This window comes from Chrysemys picta, chromosome 13 (assembly GCF_011386835.1).
Source record: "Chrysemys picta bellii isolate R12L10 chromosome 13, ASM1138683v2, whole genome shotgun sequence".
NCBI lineage: Eukaryota > Metazoa > Chordata > Testudines > Emydidae > Chrysemys > Chrysemys picta.
In genome coordinates, this window is record NC_088803.1 from 49,295,993 (window position 1) to 49,316,241 (window position 20,249).

Consider the following 20,249-nt stretch of genomic DNA (forward strand, 5'->3'; position numbering starts at 1 on the left):
GATGGTTATGCTGACATTTTAATTTTAAAAACACACAATTGTTTTATAGTCTTGTTTGGAGAAGGGGATTTTGGTTAATTAGGGGCAGTGCATGATCCAACAGGTTTCTTCTTTAAGATGAGTGGTAGCACATTCTGCTTTCTCAAATGGAAAATGTGGCAGGGGAGATACAAGTTTTCAAATCTCTGTTCCATTCAAGACCCACCTTAAAATCATTCCATGACCACAGGACAAAGAAAGATAGAGGGAGTGTTCAAACTTCAGGGATGCTGTGGAAGCTAAAGATCATAGCTGAAGCAAACAATTCAAACCTCTTTGAGCAAGTCCTCCTCCCTTTATGGCTCCCATCATGTGTTTATTTTCCAATACATTTTGTTGAAAATGAGAAGAGGGCACAAAACAGATGAGGATGCTACAGAAAAGTGCAAAATATGAGCTGATACCAACAGATATTAAAAGAAAGAGAAACTCTTAATTTCAGAATCATGGCAATCCAAAGAAGGAGTAGCACTACAAAGTGAACTGCACATACACAATGTATGAAGCTACGCAGTTACACTGCCACCAAGGTTTGGCATTCCAAAATCTCTCACACTGACCCAGCAGGTAGCAGTCCAGAATCTCCTGACAAAATGGTTTTGAAATACAAGTTCTACCCCAATCGGTGAAGCATGTGAGCTACTCCCAGATATTAATGGGCCGGTCTCTTTGGCAGCGTGAAGTGGCCTTAAAATGAATGTAAATGTAATTTGCACCCACTTTAGGTCCCCAGAGCAGTCCACAGGGGACTTAGTGTGAATGATAATTATGTCCCAATGAATTTATCCTCACAACACCTCCTATGATGAAGGAAAATGTTATTATTCCCATTTTACAGAAGGAGGCACAGAGTAGTTATGGCCTGCGTCTTGCAAACCTTACCTAACTTTACATACACAAGTAGTCCCATCGAAGCAGGTGCTTTAGTGTTTGCAGGATCAGGGCCATAATCAAGCTGTAGGTACAGCTCCCAGCACAACATGGCCCAAGTCAGGCTGGGGACCCTGGGGTACTACCACAATATAAATATTTGCTGCTGCTAATCAATTTGTATAATGATTTGGGTAATTATTTGTGCTTTTCTGAATTTTTCAGTGGCTTTTTGAATTTTTATACAGAAATATATGGTACTGGGATCTAGAGCTGCAGCAGATCTGCTAGCCCTTAATGGGTCTCCAGGGTGCCACAGGGGCTAAGAGTGAATCTCCAAGAAATCCTCCAGCACACAAAGTTAAGCATCTCTCACTACATCCTTCTCCAAGACAATCTCTCAGCCTGCTGTTCAGCTACCACTTTTAGTGGGGGATTTCGGGAGGGAGGGGAAGGGAAGGAGGGATGACAACTGGGGGTATGTATAGGGAGTATCCCAAACAGCAATATAGGGGGTGAGGTCTGCTCTGGCTACCTGAACAGTTACTTACTGAAAGACTAGTAGGAGAGATGGTTGAATGTTCACATGGGCCCTTTCCCTCACAGGCAGAGTGAATGGAGATGAAAGGTAGACCAGCCAATCAGAGGAAAGCAGCAATAGGCACTTCCCCAGCAGGTGAAATCACTCAGGTCTTGCGAGGTGTACCACACCCTCCAGACGGGCAGCTACAATGAGCTAGAGAAAAGAGAAACAAAGCTAACCTGTCTCAGTCACAACACAAGACAATGGGCCCTGGAAGCTTTAAATAGGGTTGGGAAGACAAACTAGCTTTTCTAGGAGGGTCTTGGATGTTAGAAGTGCTCCATAGGATGTGGATTAGTAGCTGGTTAGTTATGGTTTTGTTTGGTCAATATTCTGCTGAGTAGAATTGGAGGGAAGCATTTGGATTCTGGCTAGATCCCCCTTTGAAATGGGAGTGCTAATGAATGGGTGTCTAGTGTTAGCTTTTAATGGCCCAGAGTTGAGTAAGTACTCTGAGGAAGATGATGCGGGGGGCTTAATCTAGGTTTCTGATGCCCCAGGAAAGTGTGCATGGGGTGGTGGAAATATTGGCTTTCCCTTCTGTGACTTGCCATCTCAGTCTGGTCTTGGGGAATTCAGCTGCTATGAAAGCTCCTGTCTAAAGGGGTCCCTGGCAGGATCAATAGATTATTTCAACATAAGCGAATAAATGGGGGCTTCCTTTGGGGGAGGGAAGGAGGAAGGGGTGAGTGGCTGTGATTTATGACTGGGGGGCATAAACTGGATGGTATCTCCTACTTGTCCTAGTTTAAAACCAACTCAACCCCACCTCCCCCAAGAAAACCACTCCAGCATACTAACTGCCTGGTGCTCCCCCCTCACTGACGAAGTCTAGCTCTGCTATTGAGTGTTGGATGAGGTAATCCTCCTCTTTCTCCCCGCACCCCTGCCCCAACTGGGGAAACGTGTTCCAATATATGGTTCAGTAAGTGACAATCCCTGGTGATGGCTCCCTGCAGAGAACAATGCCTGCTATAGTTTGATATTAACTCTGACTTTTGCTTTGGCAGAGCCCAGGACTGAAATAGTGCTGGAGTTGCAGAACTGCCCCAACAAGCAAGTAGCTCTGACGTGCTTCTGAGATCTGAGAGCCAAATCGGGTATGTAGGTTAAAGCAGCCTCCAAGTACCTTTACCTTCACTGCTCTGCAAATCCCCTAAGTCTCACTGACTCTAGCAATTTTATATGGCTTTCTTTTACACCAGTTCTTAAACAATTACTTCAGTGCATTAAGCACAAACACCCTTTCTTTTTAGCATGGGCATTGAGGGCCTTTCTCTCCTCCACTTAGGTTTGTCCAGCTATGGAAGGAAATTCCAGCTGTCCTGCTAATAATGTTTTTTTTTTTTTTTTTCTGCCTTGCTTTCTGTGGGGGAGAGGTGCGGGTGAGCAGGCTCCACTGAGCAGCTGGGGCTGTCTGTCAGTGAATGGTGAGTGCCCATGAAATACTGGACTCCTACTAATGGTGATTTCAGTCTGTCACTCGTGGGACATGTATCTCATAGGCAATGCCAGAGTATTCTTCTCCACACACACCCACCAATGTACTGCAACCCTCTTCTGGAGGGACTTTTACTAGGGTAGCTAGGACTCCATATCACCTCTGTCATTGGCCTCTCTGTGAACAAGGTACTAATAGTAAAGAATGGGCCTACAATGTGCTAGGTCAGGGGTTCTCAAACTGGGGGTTGGGACCTCTCAGGGGGTCACGAGGTTATTACATGGGGGCGTTGTGAGCTGTCAGCCTCCACCCCAAACCCTGCTTTGCCTCCAGCATTTATAATGGTGTTAAATATTTAAAAAGTGTTTTTAATTTATAAGGGGGGGGGGGTCGCACTCAGAGACTTGCTATGTGAACGGAGTCACCAGTACAAAAGTTTGAGAACCACTGTGTTAGGGGCTATACGATTCCCCTCAGGCTACCAAAAGCTCCCAAAGGGTAAAGGAAAGGGGTGCACCGTGCAGTAAAGTGGGCAAGGTGATAGTTGACCACATCTTGATAGTAAATGTCTTTAGAATGCTCTGACTCTTGTTAAATAATAGCTCCTGTGTGAGCGAGAGAAGATTTTAGGCCCAGAGCCTTTTTGCGTCTACTTTTGCTGGCAATACAGAAGTGGTGGTAGCCCTGCAGAGCTGCTTACAGATATCTGGGGAATATTACTTCAGTTTGAGCAGGGGGGGAGGCTTGGATAAGCAAGTAATATATTTTCTTTAATTTCAGACTTCCTTTGATCTAGGACTAGTGCAGGCAGCAAACCACTACCACCATTAACTGTGACATCGGGAAACCAATATAGTAAAGTAGGCCTCAACATTTTAGGCTACTTCTGTAGTGGTTCTGCTGCAGTGGTGGGGTGTCCTGTGACATGGGATGGATAGGAATGATCAGTCACAAGCTGCTGATTCAGCTTCAGGCCACAGACTGCCATACTAACAAATACTAAATGTATGCACATCATGGGAAGAGAAGCCTGCTAATGGAATAGGCGACCTGTGTAACTGGAGGCTTGTTTGGTTATAAAAGGGATAATATGAGGAAACATTTGCTTGGATCTTAGCTATTCTGTGTAGGCTTCTGGCTTGTTGAACACGTCTCTCTAGAAAAGCAAACCGAGGAATTTAAATCCCTTTTATACTTCTGTTAAAGGCTAGAAAGGTGACTGAGTATTCACTGCTCAGACCAGAGCCTGAAAGCTGGTGTGACTTTGTCCAGTACATTAAATAGGCCTTGCCTTGTTTTTGCTTTTCTTGCAAACCACTTCAGCTTCCCTGTGACTTGAGAGATTGGAAGAGAAAAACTGCTGGTCTCTTCCCTCCAGGCACTAGTGGGGACAGATGTAAAGGGGTAGGAAAAAACAGCAGCAGGGCATAGACACTCTGGATCTCTGGTTTGGCTGCAATTCAGGAACATGCTTGGCTTTGTTGAGACCACGAGCTTTCTAGAACATGTAGCAGGATAAGCTGTGGGGATGTGAATGCAGACTGGCAGTCTGAGTGCTGCCTGACATGGGGAATACAGCTGGCCACTGAGGGATTGTCTTGTATATATTTTTTTCTCTCTCTCAGTGCTGGGACATGGAGGACAGCTTTCCCCCAGAGGAGATCAGGTCTGGGCAAAGGCATTTTCGGCTGTCTAAGACCAGCATGCGGAGCGAGGAGAAGAGACTGAGGACTTTCCGGCAGTGGCCAGAGAGCTCACCTGTCTCTGCCACAGACCTGGCTAAGGCTGGCTTTTTCTTCCTGGGTCCTGGCGACCGAGTGCAGTGCTTCTGCTGTGGCGGTATCTTGAGGAGCTGGGAGGCTGAGGATCAACCCATGCGAGAGCACCAAAAATTTTTTCCTACCTGTAAGTTTATCTGTGGTGAAGATGTTGGCAACCAGCAGATGCTCCCCTTTCTGGAGATCTTGGACTATGTGGATGGGCAGATCCTCAGCCTTCTGCAGAGGATGGATGTGGAAGAGGCAGCCCTACCCAGTCAACCAGAATACCCGGAGATGGAAACCGAGGCGATGCGACTAGCCACTTTCCAGAGCTGGCCACCGTACACCGAGCTGTATCCTGAGCAACTGGCCAGAGCAGGGTTCTTCTATACAGGTAGGCATGGCAGGACTAGAGCTTTATTGGTAAATGTCGATATACATCAGTTTGTGCACGTGCAGTGAAATTGACAAAAAATAGTTCCATTGATAATAACAATTTACAGAGAGGCAAATAGTTGCTTGAGACTTATTAGAGTTTGATTTTTAAGGATATTTTATTCTGTATTTTGACATGTGAAGTTGACAACTTGCCTTTTAATAGTTATAAAGCTTTAACGTTTTTGAATCTCAACATCTACTGTTTAAATAATTCTGACATCCTTCCCCCCCGCCCTCCCCCAAGATATCCCTTTCAGTGAAAAATTAAATCAGCAGTTTTAAAGTTTTTGAGCTGAGCCCCTCCTTTGAGTTACAATTTTTGGTCCCCCCCCCCCCCCTTCAGGTTTACAGGGTGGGGGAAGGTTTTGGGGGTGGAGCCAGCGCTAGGTGTGGAGGCTGCCGGGAGCAGAAATCAGCATGGGGCCATGGTGCATGTTGACACTGATCCACGGGCTAGGTGGCCTGCTGAGGTGAGTCAGGGGGTGGAGGCGGTGCGCCCTCCCTGACCCCTGCCATGTGGGGCTAGTGTCACCCAGGGCCGGCTCCAGGGTTTTGGCCGCCCCAAGCAGCCAAAAAAAAAAGCTGCGATCGCGGTCTGCGACGGCAATTCGGCGGGAGGTCCTTCGCTCTGAGCGGGAGTGAGGGACTGTCCGCTGAATTGCCGCCGAATAGCTGGACGTGTCGCCCCTCTCCGGAGCGGCCACCCCAAGCACCTGCTTGCCGGGCTGGTGCCTGGAGCCGGCCCTGGTGTCACCGTTTGTCTCCCCCGCTCCTGAATGTTCCTCTGCCCTCCTGGGGGGGCACACCCCACAGTTTGAAAACCTCGAATTTTAATTTAAAAAAATAAAGCTTATTAGCTATCAAAATTCTATAAAAACACTTAATTCTGCCAAGGCTATATACAGGTACCTAGGGTAGGGAAAGCCTCCCTCTGTGTGCAACCGTAGAGCTGCATGATGTGTCCTGTTAGACAAGCTCTATTTAGGGTTTTTTTATACTGCACCCATAAGCTGTGATACATAAGCAGGGGGGGGGGGGTTGGTGCCAGCCATACCATGAAGCCCTCTCCAGTAGAGCCACAACTTGACTCTCCTCTTCTAGGTGTGAGGGGCCACAGAGTTCTCCTTAACTGGAACCTCCTGAACAGCAGAGACATGAGATTCAGACACAGCTTATCCCCTGCACAACATTCTCACAGCACTGGGAAAGAGTTAAGGCCTAGACTGCAAATGCCACCACCGTGGGGAACCTAGTTAGAGCACACCCCTTTCTTATGACCGTGCCCTGTGAGGTCAAACTCCATTGTTTGGTAACTTGGCATTGGGGCTTTCCAATTGCATTTACACTTATTTTTAATGTAGTAGTCTCAGTTGGGATTGGGAGTCTCCTCTTCTTGGTAATGTGGTACTGCATAGGAGCGCTGGGCATGGACCTATGACCCCATTGTGCTGTGTAAACACAGATCAAAGACCTCTCACTTCCCCACTGTTGGGTCAGGTTTGGCACAAACCTATAGTGGAAAGTCTCTGCTCTGAGGAGCTTATTTTAAGTTTAAGGCTAAGCGCAACAAGGGGTGTGACAGACAAATGAGGATAATGGTAACAGCAATGAGGAGACATAACTGTTGACTTGCTATGTGCCTCATTTGTACCACACTCTTTCGTATCTGAGCGCTTGGCTAAATGTGAGGTCTAACGTGAGTTATGACCTTCAGACAGTTCAAGTAGAAGCGAAGTAGAATGTGTTATGGAGGGGACAGCATGGAGTTTTTATATTTATTCCTTAAAAAGGAAGACTCATCTGTCTGTAGGTGTCCCCTCTTCAGAAGTTGTTTTGGGCTCCATGGATCCCAGCTAGTTTCATGCTCTTGGATAGAGAAGTCTCTTAGGCTCTGTCTAGCTCTCTAACTACCTGTAATTCTGAGTCATGAATGGAAATTTGAGTTTGGGGCTTTTCATCTGAGGAATCACTTTGAAAACTGCTCAATTTTTAACTCTAACGCTAAAATTTTAAATCTTCATTCTTTGAATGCTATTCCTGTCTTGGTCTGAAAACTCCTACTCATGGGGCGTCACCAGTGTAAGGACTCGGGTTTTTCTGGCTGAAGTGTGTGAGCTCCCCCCCCCCCCATCTGTTCATAACCTCCATGAACTATAGCCCCACACGCTTACAGAGACGGTGTCTAAAATTCCTTGATTTGTTCTGTGACAGTTTATCTAATCTCTCTACACATGCAAGCACTGCATTTGTACCTCCATGCCTTCCACAATCTGTATTTCACCTATAGTTCTATAGGGGTTGACCCAGTGAGCTGCTGTTCTGGTTTATCGCATTGATAGAATCCCTCTGTGGAACTAAAATTCTTAATGTAGCACTAGACACGTTGTTCCCTTCTATAGTCTAACTACGTGCACATATTTGTTTACTATATATTAAATACACATGAATACTAATGTAGCCTAAATGACTCTCATTGAGTTCCTTGAGAAGGCTTTGCAGTGTACTTCACAAGAAATGGTGTGAGGAGGTACCTCTTATTACTAGTCCTGAACTGAGCAACCAGATGTGAAATCTCCACGGTGTACTAGCTCATAGCTTTTCTGGAATTCTAGTTCTGTATGCTCTAGAGCCAAACACTACTGACAAAAGAACAACCCGCTCAGGAAAACAGAATAAACCAGAAGGCAGAGGTTGTAGTTGGAACCCTTTGTCAGATTTGCTTTGGAATTTATTTTCTACCTGCAGACCAGCTTTGAAAACATAATACTGAGAATGGGGATCCATCGGGAAACAATCCAACAACATGGCAAACCCAGAGGTCACTTAGACTGGGCAATTCCAGAGCATTGTCAGTCATCTGATCCACATAGTTCCCTTGTTTTAGAGCATTCAAGGACTTCTGAATGCCCAGTGTTTTGGAACAGCTGTATTGAAACTCCTTAAGGGGTCCAGCTTATGACTGGAAGGCCTATCCACTCCCAGAAATTCTCTTTTTAGTGGGACCCAAGTATAACTCGCTGAGTGGGAACGTGTAACTTTATATATTGCATTATTCAAAATCATGCCCTGTAGCAGGCATGCTGATATTGTTAAAGCAACTGAATCTCTTGCCCAGTTTCCTCCCTGGGCTGGGATCTTTATAACGAGGACTCCTATTACTACGGGGAGTGGTGTAAACCAATTTCATGGACCCCTAGTTGGCAGCCTTCATGGGGGAGCAGTTTGCTGGATGAAGAAACAGGAGGGGATAGCTGTTTGCAGTGGGAGTGGACATGAGCCCATAAAGGGGATGTACAGAGAATCCATGAAGTTTCCACCTGAAATGTTCATTGACCCAACACTGGAATCCCAATAATTGAGTGGTGCAACTTAGGCAAGCCAGCTAGAACTCAAAATTTGAACCAGTGCTCTAACTTGACTCCCTGTCTCTGAACAGGGGCAAGTGGCAGAAGTCGTGAGCCACAGTCCTGGGACAGTTGTGATGTGTGCTCAACAGTTTGGTCTGGTAGCCTGTTATGGTAACAATTAAACATACTGTACCTCCTCCCAGCTCTCCTGGTAGCAACATCAAATTGCCTGTGGGTTAGTGTAACTAGCTGCTCATGTACCTGACATCTGATCTTCTCTTAATGCTCCTTTCAGGTCAAGGTGACACTGTGAGGTGTTTTTACTGTGATGGCAGCTTGAGGAACTGGGAGCTTGGAGATGACCCCTGGAGGGAACATGCCAAATGGTTTCCAAGGTAATTCATGGTACACTAATGCTTGTTGGGGCTGAACTACACATTAGTCAGTTTTATACTGAATGGACCTTGCTCCACAGTCAGACCTCATGCCCCAGGTGAGATTTAACTGGATTATTAGTAAGTAGAGCCGTCTATCTCTGTTATCAGTTCAAATCCAACCAGCTCAATAGTGAACAAATAGTGCTGCTAGCTGATAAGCCTACGTGAAATGAATCTGGTGGCTTATGTCCAATTTGTATCATAAAAACTATATCCTGGAACAGCTTGTGGTCAAAGCAGGCATTTTAGTGAGGTCAGTCTCTTGGTAGTTCCTGAGAACTACCCCGGAAGCTCCCATCCTAATAAGCTGCATTGTTACTGTTACAATCTTTTCTCTCCCTCATTCAGGTGGTGATAATCATTGTACACGTCTATCATTGTAGCCCCTCCAGGCCATAACCAAGTGGAGAGCTGTTGGGTTAGGCATCGTACAAATCTACACGACATGCGTCTACAAGTCTAATGCTTTTCAATCGAAATCACACACTAGAACTCTGCCTGAGCTGTGGAGTTCAGACTCCAATGTCTATAGAGTTTATGGACAGTGATCTGTGGGTCAATCTCTATTACCACTGCTTCATGGTAACTTTAACCCTGCCCTTGTCTCTTACTGGCATCAGAGCAGCCCTTGTATTCCACTTGTATTGGCCTTCATGTGTAAATGGCAGGATGTCATACACCTAGTCCTGGTGTGGTGGCTCTTACAGGTGAGGCCACAAACCCATTTTCCACGTGATCCAGTCTGTCTGAAAGGTTCAATTGCAAAAGCCAATCTCACAGGCCTAAAATGAAGTCTGGCCTGTTCTGGGGAGATCAGGAGCCTCAAACCACCAGTCTTTCTGCTTGACCAGGAAGATTTTTTTACAGCAGGGGAGGGCCTGTCCACTGTGGCAAGAATGACATTTGTGCTTTGTACACCCTGTTTCATTAGGGAGCTTAGTACCACCCTCATGGGGCTTGTATTTCAGACAAGGTCTGCTGTCCTTCACTGGGTATTTGCCTTTTTCTCCGCAGGTGTGAGTTTTTGCTGCAGTCCAGGGGCAGAGACTTTGTTAGCAGTGTTCAGGACTCTGACTTCAACGCTCCAGTGAGTTTGAAATGGGTTTTTTGTGCAGTGGAGGGGGGAAAGGTTTGAGGAGACACTTCCCTCCTGTGACTGTTTTGTGTCTTGTGATGTTTTCAGGGAGGCTCCTGGCAACGGGCTGAACAAGATCCCCCTGTACCCCAAGGTTTGTGTGGAAATGCATATTGTCTTGCCTTTTCGATGAAAGTGCTGCAGATCTATTGCTCTGGCTTCCACATATTCTAGAGTTTGCAGGCGGAATCCCTTTCTGAGAGGCTTGCATTTTGATGTGAAATAGCTTCCAGAATTATTACTAAGAAACTTCCTCTGGGACCTGAAACCCAGGTGAGCTCTGCTGTTGAAAGTGTCTGCTAAAGCTGGATATTACTTTTCAGCCAACGCTTTTTTTGCCCAAAAATGCAGATTCAGGTTGGTGAAAACATTTAGCAAACTTTATGTTGAATTTACCAAATTGTCTTGGTTGGGGGGTGGGAAGCCCTCAACTTTTGAAAAAATCAGAACACTTCATTTTGAGGCTATTAAATTGAGTTTCAATTTTTTTTATTCAAACAACTTTCCCACTATTTAAACTGATTAAATTTTATTTCCTACAAAATGTTTCATCTCATCCCAAATTATTTTTTTTAACTTCTCAGAATGGCCAGTGAACTAAAATCAGTTAAGTCTAGTTTCTTGAGCGACCAATTTTGTGGACAAGACACATGGTTAACATTCAGAATCTTGGGTGCTCATCTCGATTTCTGTAGGCTCCTCCATTGCTAGTGATAATATTGCCTGTGTCCTCAGAACCCACAATGAAGGTATTTTAAAAGTAAATCTGCCAGTAGAAGAGCTTGCGAGTGGTTCTTGGGTGCCTTTTTGGGGTTAATATGGAGGAGAGTTTAAAGCCAGCTGTTTCTGGAAATGGTGGTTGGGGGTGCTAGATCTTCAACACACAGAGACCTTTGGAAGTTGGGGATACAAAAGCCACTGCATTCTAAGTTTGAGGAGTAAGGGAAGAAAGCTACCCTTTACAGGCTTGGGGAGTGGTGGCAGCCTTGTGGAAGCAGCATGTAAACATGAGACTAGGCTAGGAAAACAGTTTCTTCTTGGCGCCCATCTTGTCTTTCTGACAGAATTTTCCACTGCTTGCCTCAGTCCTATGAACTTTGCCATGGGTGCACTAAGCAGACAGGATTTTCTGCAGGTCTGTCTTTATAATACTCCGAATCTCTGCAGAGAGGAAAATGGTGGCAGGTGGTGGCTAAGGCCAACCCAGAAGCATTTCAAAAGCTCACACTTAGGAAGGAAAAGTGAACCAATTCAGGCTGTTCCAAAGCCTCTGCTGGGCTTGTCTGAGGTGTCTGCCAAGGGACTGCTAAGTGATATAGAATAAGATCTTTCCAGTTTCGCTATGAATCTTCAAATGTTCTACATCTCCGAGCTAGAAGGGGGATTGCCCTGCTCATGTGCACATAGTTTCACTAGTTCAATGAGAACTAGTGTGAGCAAATAGTAGTATAGCCACTGTCATTAGGGCAGCAGAGGCATGGATGAGACACGCTGAGTACAATCCCACCTGAAACAGGTGGGTGCACACTTAGCACCGCTCCGCTGTTCCTCTGTTGCTGCTGCCCAGGCTCCTGCAGCTGTATTATCACTTACATTTGCACTAGCTTTCATTGAGCTATGGCGAGTATACGTACACGGGAAGGGGAATTGCAGTCCTGGCTTGTTGTGTAGACTTAGCTTCCTCCTCAACCTATCGCGGGCTATGGAATGACCACCACTGTGGTTCTGAGAAGTAACTGTCTGTTTTGTTTTAAACAAATGTTGAGATCCTTGCAGAAGAAATTCCAGGAGCATGCTAATGCAGCACTGGTGATTTTATTCTGTCCTACCCTTTTGTGTGTGCGCTTTCCAAGGACTGAAGACTTGGCATGAAACTGGAGGTTTTTGGCTAGGATAGATATGGAACAAGTGCCTTGAACTGTGCTCTGAAGGGAGCTGACTGCTCTATTGTGGTTCCTAGATCTCTTAAGTGCAAAATAAAGTGAACTCTTCATGACTAGGACAACACCAATTACTGCACGTTCAGCCCCTTTTCTTGGTAGAAGTATTATGTGCATGCTTGCTACTGGATTTGCTGGTGACCTTCATCTCGGAGTAAAATACTCCTTCAAATGCACATGCATTGAAGTGTTACAGTAGGTAGGTCATGGGGAACATGCCCTTGTGTATTTAGGAAGGAGGAGGGTCCAGAACTACACCTCTTCTGGGGAAGTTAGAATCCTCAACATTCAATGCCCTCCAGGCAGGTAAATGGCATATACAGGTATCGCCAAACTTCAGAAAGTAACTTCTTACAGATTCAGAAAACATTTGGGACTAAAGTAACTCCTAAGTGATTGGAACAATTTCAATAATCTCTTCTAACCATGCACAAAATTAACGTGAACCACTCTTTGTAACAGTGTGTGTCAATTTTACTCCTGAAGGCATTCGGTGCCAAAACATTCAGATTTTTAAAATATTGCATGCAGAATTTTGAAAGTTTTATGTGTTAATAAATGCAGAGGCTCCAGCATGGCAGTGGGGCGCACAGACCACTGGCTGCATGAAGGTGGGAGATCACCCAGCAGCCCCCTGCCCCCATCCCTAGGACACAAACTCAGCGGTGAGGCTGCACCTGTCCCTGACAAAGCACACCACCTGGGCCTGCCCCAGAAACACCCGGGGCCCTGTCCTTCTGTGCCAGGTGCACCAGGTGTGGGGCAGGCAAGCTCAACCAGGCAGGATCCAAGTGTGGAGGGGCTCAGTGTGGGGGGGATCCAGGTATGGGGTAAGAGGGTTCTGTGTGGGACAGTCTGGGTGCAGGCAGCTCAGTGGGGGTTCTAGTTGAGGGGGGTATCTGGATGCGCAAAGGCTCATTAGGGAGGGGGGATTCCAGGTGCAGGGGTAATGGGACTCTGCAGGGGCTTCCAGGTGAAGGTTGTTGGGGCTCAGCAGAGGGGTGTCATTGGGGAGTGCTGGGGGAGTGGGGCTGGTGGGGTGGGGATCTGGGTGGAGCTAGTTGGAGGTCCAGTGTCATGGGAATTTGGATGTGGGGGCTCAGGGTGGTGCAGGGGGTTGGGCATCAGGGTGGGGGGTTTGAGTGCAGGGAGCTCAGTGGGGAGTGGTCTGGGTGCAGGGGTGGGGGTCCAGAGGCATGGGGTCTGGGTGCAGGGGTGGGGGTCCGGAGGCAGGGGTTGAGGTTTGGTGGGGTTTGGGAATGGAGGGTGAGGGGGTTCGGTATGTACCAGGTGAGGCTAGGTAGCAGTGTCTGGGTATGGGAGGATACACGGGGGTTGGATGGAGGAGCAATAGGGACCGGAAGCAGGGGAGGCTGCTGAGCTTCCTGCAGTTGGGGGAGGTTTCTGGGGGTGGGTCTGACACAGCCCCAACAACTCCTAGCAGGGAAGAGGAAATCCTATCTTCTCCTGCCTCCAGCCCCGCTGGGACTAGCAGCTGATCCTGGCTCAGGAACAGGGCTACTAGTTGAGATGTCCCCAGCTCTGTGCTGATTTACCTCTCTGCTGGCTGCTCCAGGTGCCTGAAACTATGTACCTGCACTGCTAGGGAGTGGTGTGTGACTGCTCTTGCAGCTTTCCTTTGCTTCCCTGTGAGAGAGTCCTTTTCCTGCAGGGAAGCAAAGAAATCTGTGGAGGACATAAATGCTTCACATGTTCAGTGGCAAAGAATTCCCCCCAGGAGCAGTCAATGGGTTTGAAGTCCAAGGGAATGCTTTAGGGTTCAAATTAGTTAACTGAGAACAAAAGGAGCTTGGGGACATAACTTCATTCACAATTGTCTGCATGTATTTTGGGATAGAATATAGCTGAGAAACTGAAGCCAACTGTTAAGTAGCTGCGGTCTGGTTTTCATACATCTTAATAGAAGGTTCCCTCACTGAGTTGAAGTGTTCAGCTATCGAATCTGCTTGTCCTATAAGGAGGGCCTTTGAAGAGCCTACACTTTGGGATGGGATCACTTACTTAGGTATTTTATTTTAGATTCTCATGGAAAGGCCTTTCTTGAATGGGATGGATTGGATCAGAGGGGAGAGATTTACAGTTGCATTTCCCTTCCCCCACCCCCGGCCTTTTAGTTCCGAGTCCTCTGTTTTGGGATGTGAAAACTGATTAAAAGGGGCAATTTTTTTTTAAACGCCAGTGAAACCAGAGCTCTTATTTAATGGCATGAGGAGTGCCAAAAGAATAACTGTCTGAAACCTAGGGACTGTCTTGCCAGAGCTGGTGCCGCTAGTGCAGTTTTCTCTCTCTGACACTGAACTATACCCGCTGCTTTAGAAAAAGCTGTAAGAACCTACTTGAACTGGGCAATCCAGGGAGGGGAGGACTGCTTTTTGTTCCTTACCACTGCCCGTTGGTGCATGTTGTGAAGCATGCAGGTTGATATCCCTTCTATGCTTTTTCTTTAAATTCTGTTTAATGGAACTTTGGGTGAAAGTTCTGCCTCTGAGCACCTCAGATGCTTAGGGTCAAATCCTGACCTCACTGAAGTTAACTGCAATTCTCCCATTGACTTCAGCAGGGCCAGGATTTCACCCTTTATTCCAGGGTCGTTTGAGTCCCTGCAGTCCTGGATGGGAGAAGGAATGAGGTATTTGATATACAGATTGTAGCATTCTAATGGCCATAGACCAATATTTGTTTTAAATCTGTTACTATGATGGAATATGGCATGACCTATGGGATTAGTTTACATTTCATAAATGGCCTCATGAAATGTGGAACTCCATCTTGCCTATCTAACGCTATCATACAAAATTGGCCGTTGGATAGTTACAATATTCTACACTGAGAAAGAGAACGCCGTTAGATTAGAGTCCCTGGCCATATCCTGCCAGGTATGGAGTTGGCTACTTTGTAGCCTGTTAAGCTCCCCCTCTTGTTTTTAAAGTGCTTTACAGATTCCCTGTGCTTTACAGATTCTGTGGGGAATCGGGAATTGTCATCTCCTCTGGATCAGTCTTCCATAGTGCAGAATGTCCTGCAGATGGGCTTTGACCACAGCTTGGTGATGAGCTTGGTCCAGAATAGACACCTGCTGACTGGCACCTGCTACTTATCTGTGTCCGAACTGGTCTTGGATCTGCTTCAGGTAGATGGGGAAGAGAGCAGCAGTGCGGAAGAAAGAGGTACGGCCGTTTAGCCTCTGAAACCTCACTGATCAATCTAATCGCATCCCACCTCCTCCTCTGATGGTCGCTGAAGTTTTAGCACTTCAGTGACGCGATCTCTTGGGTCTACACTGGCTCTTCCTAGACTAGAATGAAATGTAATAATGCTTCCTTAGTTCATAGCCCTGTGATACTGAGGAAAGTGGTTCAGTTGTAGAAGGTCTGCAGAGTGCCTAGTTATTGGAACATTTGTTACATTAGCGGTCTCCCAGCAACCTGGAGTCTCGCTGCTTTTCAATATTTCTCTATTACGTCTTGCTTTAAAAGCTGCGGTACTACATTAAGACTTAGGCGTATACCCAGTGCTAACATTGCAGCAAATCCAGAAATGGATTCCTTTTGTGCCTGCTATTTAAACTGGATGATTCAAGAGGGCCATTCCATCTCTGTCTGATTTGAGGCGCAGTTGGGGGGCGGGGTAGAAATGTGCTAATAACATGATTTATAGCTTAAACGGTGAGGACACAGGCAATTGTTAAAGGAAGATTTCTAGGGTTAGTACCCCCCACCCTATAACTGCAGTTCTACATAGGAAAGAACAAATGCTGCTCTACATCACTCCTTTCGATCTCTAACGTGCTACAACGCTGGCTGCAATCTTTCTGACCAAAAATAGCCTTTTTATAAAATACAAATCTTTCTGTTTAGAAAACCCCGCAAATCAGAATTTTGTGTGCACTTGTTTGGGGGGATGGGACTCATCGGAGTTGGATTAACTGATTTATGGTTCCTCAACAAGTCTTGGTGTTGCTATGAGAATCCGAGAACCCAGCTTTGCTGTTTGATTCCAGGCTGAGCGTGCAGGGTTAGCCGCCTCCTAAAGAGAACCACTTTCATTTAGCAACACAGCACACTTGAACGGACATCACTGAAATCCCAGCAAAGGACCCCACTGTGTGTGTGTGTGTGTGTGTGTGTGTGTGTGTGTGTTTTTCTTGTTTTTTTTTTTTAATATTATTTTTTTAAGCATGGGAGCATTAATGCCATCTCCATTCCTTCTGATTTCTATAGAGCGTACGGAGAGGGAGACAGGTTTGCCAGGACAGAGACAAGACGCACAGGCTGAGTGCTCAAAAGAATCAGGTGAGGTAATAAAATCTGCCTGGGCTGAACCAAAACCGTCTCTACAGCAGGAAATGCTAAGGCTCATTACCTCCCATGTAACAGTTAAATTGCAAAATAATTTCCTCTTATTATTCCGAATGTGGTAGCACCTCCAGGCCCCATTCAGGGAATAGGGTCTATTGTGTTAGGCAAGATTAATACACCCAAAAGAGTTACCATGGATTCCCCATACATCACAGATCACTAACTGTATCCTCTCTTCCCCACTGTTCAAATCTCAAACCCACCACCTGTGGACAAACTCTGAGGGGCCCAGGACTGGAATAGCAGGGGTTTGTCCTGGCCATTGTCATGGTCACAATCTTGAACAAAACGAGAAGGGAAAACTATGGCCCTAAATCCAGCTCTTGAACTATGGAACAGAAAGATCCTTTCAAAAAAAGTTCAGATAACACTGCTCTGTAACAAAACTTCGGTATGTCTCTTTCAGCAGAGCCCCCACTGAGTACGGAGGAGCAGCTGCGACGGTTGCAGGAGGAGAGGATGTGCAAAGTGTGCATGGACAAAGATGTGTCCATTGTCTTCGTTCCTTGTGGCCACTTGGTGGTGTGTGCGGAATGTGCCCCCAGCCTGAGACGATGCCCCATCTGCAGAGCGGTCATCAGGGGAAGTGTGAGGACTTTCATGTCCTGAACTATGGGGTGAGTAAGGGGAAACATGGGTGGGGGGGTACTGGGTGGGTTTTATAGAAACATTTTGTTCAAATGCCTTGTGTATAGTTCAGATGGATTGGAAGGGTCTTGCTTGTGCTTTGTAAAAGCAGTGTAGTTATTTTTCTAGCAGGGTAGATGGTCTGAATTTAGACATCTACTTTGTGCACCAGCTAACAACCACTTCCTTCAAGACTTGCCACTGAGCTGTAGCCCTCTGATTTTGCAGGAGAACCTGAGCTCCAAAAGGGGGTGGACGAGAGTGTCCGTCTCCTCTAAACTTGGAAGGCTTTTGTCTTTTTTGGAAGGGGAAATTCTCCTGCTTCATCACTGTTAACAAGGATGGGAATCCCTGCTTTGTGAAAAGAGCACTGAATTTCCTCAACAATCTGAGGCCTTGCATGTTTTCACTGAGTAGCTGTGTTTGGGGATTGGAAAGCTGGCTAGAAATGGTGTTCTGGCACAAATCCTATATTGAAGGAAAAGCTACAAAGAATCTAATCTTTGTTCAGACCTTGATTTGTCATATAACTTGTCTTAGAGATGTATCTAGCAGCAGTGATGTCATAAATAAGCTCAGGACTCCACTGAAGAAGCAACGTTCTATTCTGAACAGGTCATTAACTGCACGGAGGAAGGGAAAGGACTAGAGAAGTTAAATTGTGTAAATGAGGCGTTCCTCACAGAACTTGAATACTGTGAAAACTCCTTCTGTCTTTGCAGAATCTCCGGTCTCTGACTTCCACTGATGGCAGCCCCTTTTCCAACACAGAAGGTGCTCCACGAGGATATCTCACTAGAAATGATGTTCCTAGTCTATTACTAGCAGTCTGGGTTACTGAACAACCTCCCAGAAGTGTCCTGTTAGGAACCACCCCTTGGCTGGAAGATGACCATGGAAAAGTTCAGTCCTAAATTTTTCCATTTACAGGATGAGTGGTAACTTCTTTTAGTTTAAATCTGATGATTCTTGTCTGGAATTGTGATTTTATTTTTAAGAAATTGTTAGATCTTGGAGCAGATAAAGGAAAGTTTGCAGAGTAACTTATTCATGGGCTTGAAAAAATGATTTGCTAAGTCTGTAGATTTATACTTCACATTTTGGAATAAAAGCATCTTGTGTTACCTTTTTAGACTGGTCTCTCATGTAGTGTGGCCTATAAAATGCTTTAGTACAACATTCCATCGAGGTTGGGATCCGAGGGCTTGCCTACTGCATCAGATTGTAGGGTTACTTAGTCTGCTAGCCCATATCCTCCAGTACCAGATTGTTGTGGGGGAATGGAATGGTGTCCCTAGCTACCTTTCAGGGTAAACAGAGCTCTTCCCCTGTCTGGGGCATGAACCAGACTCCAACAAAACATCCCGCCTCTTCTAAGGTGTAAGCAGAACCCACACTCCTTTGTATCCCTTGAGTCAAGCCTTTGTCTTTCTTTTAAGCATATCAGCTGAGACTGAGGATTGACTGGGGAGAAGATGCAGTTGCTTACAGCCTTTGTCTGGTTCCATGCGCCTACACACCTAACAGGACTGGCTATATCTAGGTGACCCCAGTTAAGCTGGCTAGAGTCTTCCCAGAGCCCAGATGGAGGACATGCTCCATCACACCACCTCCTGCAGAGGCAGGGGAGATTATTCCACATAATATGCAGAGGCAAGAGGAATTGATATTTGAACTACTAAAATCTTTCCGTGGAAGCTAATCAGTGGAGATGGGTGGGGTGTTCATAGATTTCAGCACTACCATAGAATAGAAGTGAATTTTTGTACTTACAAGGCTGTTTGCATCCATTACAAACCCACAATGGCTCTAATATGCATTGCTAACTAATCTGGGGGTTGTGCCTCGTTTAAATAGTTGTATTAATCTGAAAAGGAATATTTTAAATCTCGAAACTGACTTAAAAGGCTGTTCAAGAGTAAGAACCAGGTTCAATTCAGAACTTGGCTCACTTTATTGTATTATTAGCAGGAGGATCACAGTATTGATGATGGATATAATTAAGGTAGAAACTGAGATCCTGAAAGAAATCTTGTAAAGTTAATCCAGTGTAGGCCATTTCTTTCAGCTGTGAAAGGCTGCCTAGGTTCACGCATTGTTCACACCAGTATATGTCCCTTTACAATGCCATGCAAGAGACTAGTGTGGATTTTAGTCTGTTAAATTATGCTTTTAGCCAGCAGAGGGTACCATTAACCTAACTATAACAGGAGCCAGAGGCTTGAAACCGTCAATTGCTCTTCATTCCTATAACACAACAGACGTGAATGAAATGTAGTTTCCCATGTTAGCAAGATAGAGTATTGCACGGGCATACAATGAATGGAATTAGTGCACCAGAAACTGGGAGTGATTTTTGTGCCCTTGCTAATGATAGAAATCAACGGAGGGAAAAGGAGGTTATAAGTGGTAAAATAAAGTCCCTAGTAGCTTGTCCTGATCTATTTCAGGAGCATCTGCCCCATTTAGCGCGCTCGGCACAACACCTCCCTTTGTTGTAGAACCTGATCTTGCACGGAGTGGGATGAGGAAGGTCCTCCAGGCCATCCTTAATTCCAGGGACACTATTGCCATGGACTTAAAAGGTGGCACCTACTCAGTCTAGTCTTTAAATTCCAATGGATAGCTAAGGTTCGGTCTATACTGCAGCTGAGAGGGAGCTTCCTGGCCCAGGTAGAGAGACTCACCCCACTAGGGCTCAAGCGCTAGTGTGAAAAATAGCCGTGTGGGCATTGCAGCTGTCGGATACTCAGCCTAGCCCCTCGATCTCCAACGTAGGGCATTGGGTGGGCTGAAGAGCCTGAGCTGTCGCCTGAGCCACAACATCCACATTGCTACATTGAGTGTTGCAACCCAAGTCTGTCCACCTAGCATGGGAAGTTGGCTCCCAGCTGCAGTGTAGACACACCCTAGGTGGGGATTAGCAGAGACTCGCTGTACTTCCTCTTAGCATTCATCCTCCTATTCACACCACACTGGCAGCATACTTGCTTTGTGGAAGGGGAAGAAGGTCCACCCTAACTCTACATATCTTCTTCCTTGGACGTTAACCAGGAACGTTCTAATTCAGTGAAACAGAAACAAGGAACTCTCCCTCATGCCAAATGTGGCTTCAGGCTTCATGTGTTTAAAAGACTCTTAAAACTCATGTTTCCTTTTTGTACAAAAAAGCAGCTTGTCTTGCTGAACTGATCTAAAATAGTGAGCAATATAATTGCACTCAGGTCATTATAGTGAGACAAGTTGATGGCTC

The 20,249-nt window shown here is 45.9% G+C and overlaps 1 protein-coding gene across 5 annotated transcripts; it reads left to right on the forward strand.

Annotated features, from left to right (window-relative positions):
• Nucleotides 1-1,465: 1,465 nt before the first annotated feature.
• On the forward strand, nt 1,466-18,116 carry BIRC7 (baculoviral IAP repeat containing 7). Of its 5 annotated transcripts, none has more exons than XM_065566144.1 (10): nt 1,466-1,796; nt 2,503-2,592; nt 4,559-5,087; nt 8,774-8,873; nt 9,930-10,002; nt 10,099-10,144; nt 14,969-15,178; nt 16,232-16,303; nt 16,776-16,986; nt 17,719-18,110. In XM_065566144.1, exons 3-9 carry the CDS (start codon nt 4,568-4,570, stop codon nt 16,976-16,978), a joined length of 1,224 nt encoding a protein of 407 aa, XP_065422216.1. In that variant the 5' UTR covers nt 1,466-1,796; nt 2,503-2,592; nt 4,559-4,567; the 3' UTR covers nt 16,979-16,986; nt 17,719-18,110. The 5 variants fall into 5 exon arrangements, with proteins under 5 accessions (XP_065422216.1, XP_065422218.1, XP_042714420.2 ...); XM_042858486.2 differs by having other exon boundaries at nt 1,467-1,796; nt 16,779-16,986; XM_065566145.1 differs by lacking the exon at nt 1,466-1,796 and adding an exon at nt 1,802-1,935.
• The last annotated feature ends 2,133 nt before the right edge of the window (nt 18,117-20,249 follow it).

Coding starts and splice junctions, on each gene's coding strand:
- BIRC7 (XM_065566144.1), top strand. CDS start 4,568: ATGGAGGACAGCTTTCCCCCAGAGGAGATCAGGTCTGGGCAAAGGCAT. Junction 10,003..10,098: donor ACTCTGACTTCAACGCTCCA/GTGAGTTTGAAA, acceptor TGATGTTTTCAG/GGAGGCTCCTGGCAACGGGC. Junction 16,304..16,775: donor TGAGTGCTCAAAAGAATCAG/GTGAGGTAATAA, acceptor TGTCTCTTTCAG/CAGAGCCCCCACTGAGTACG.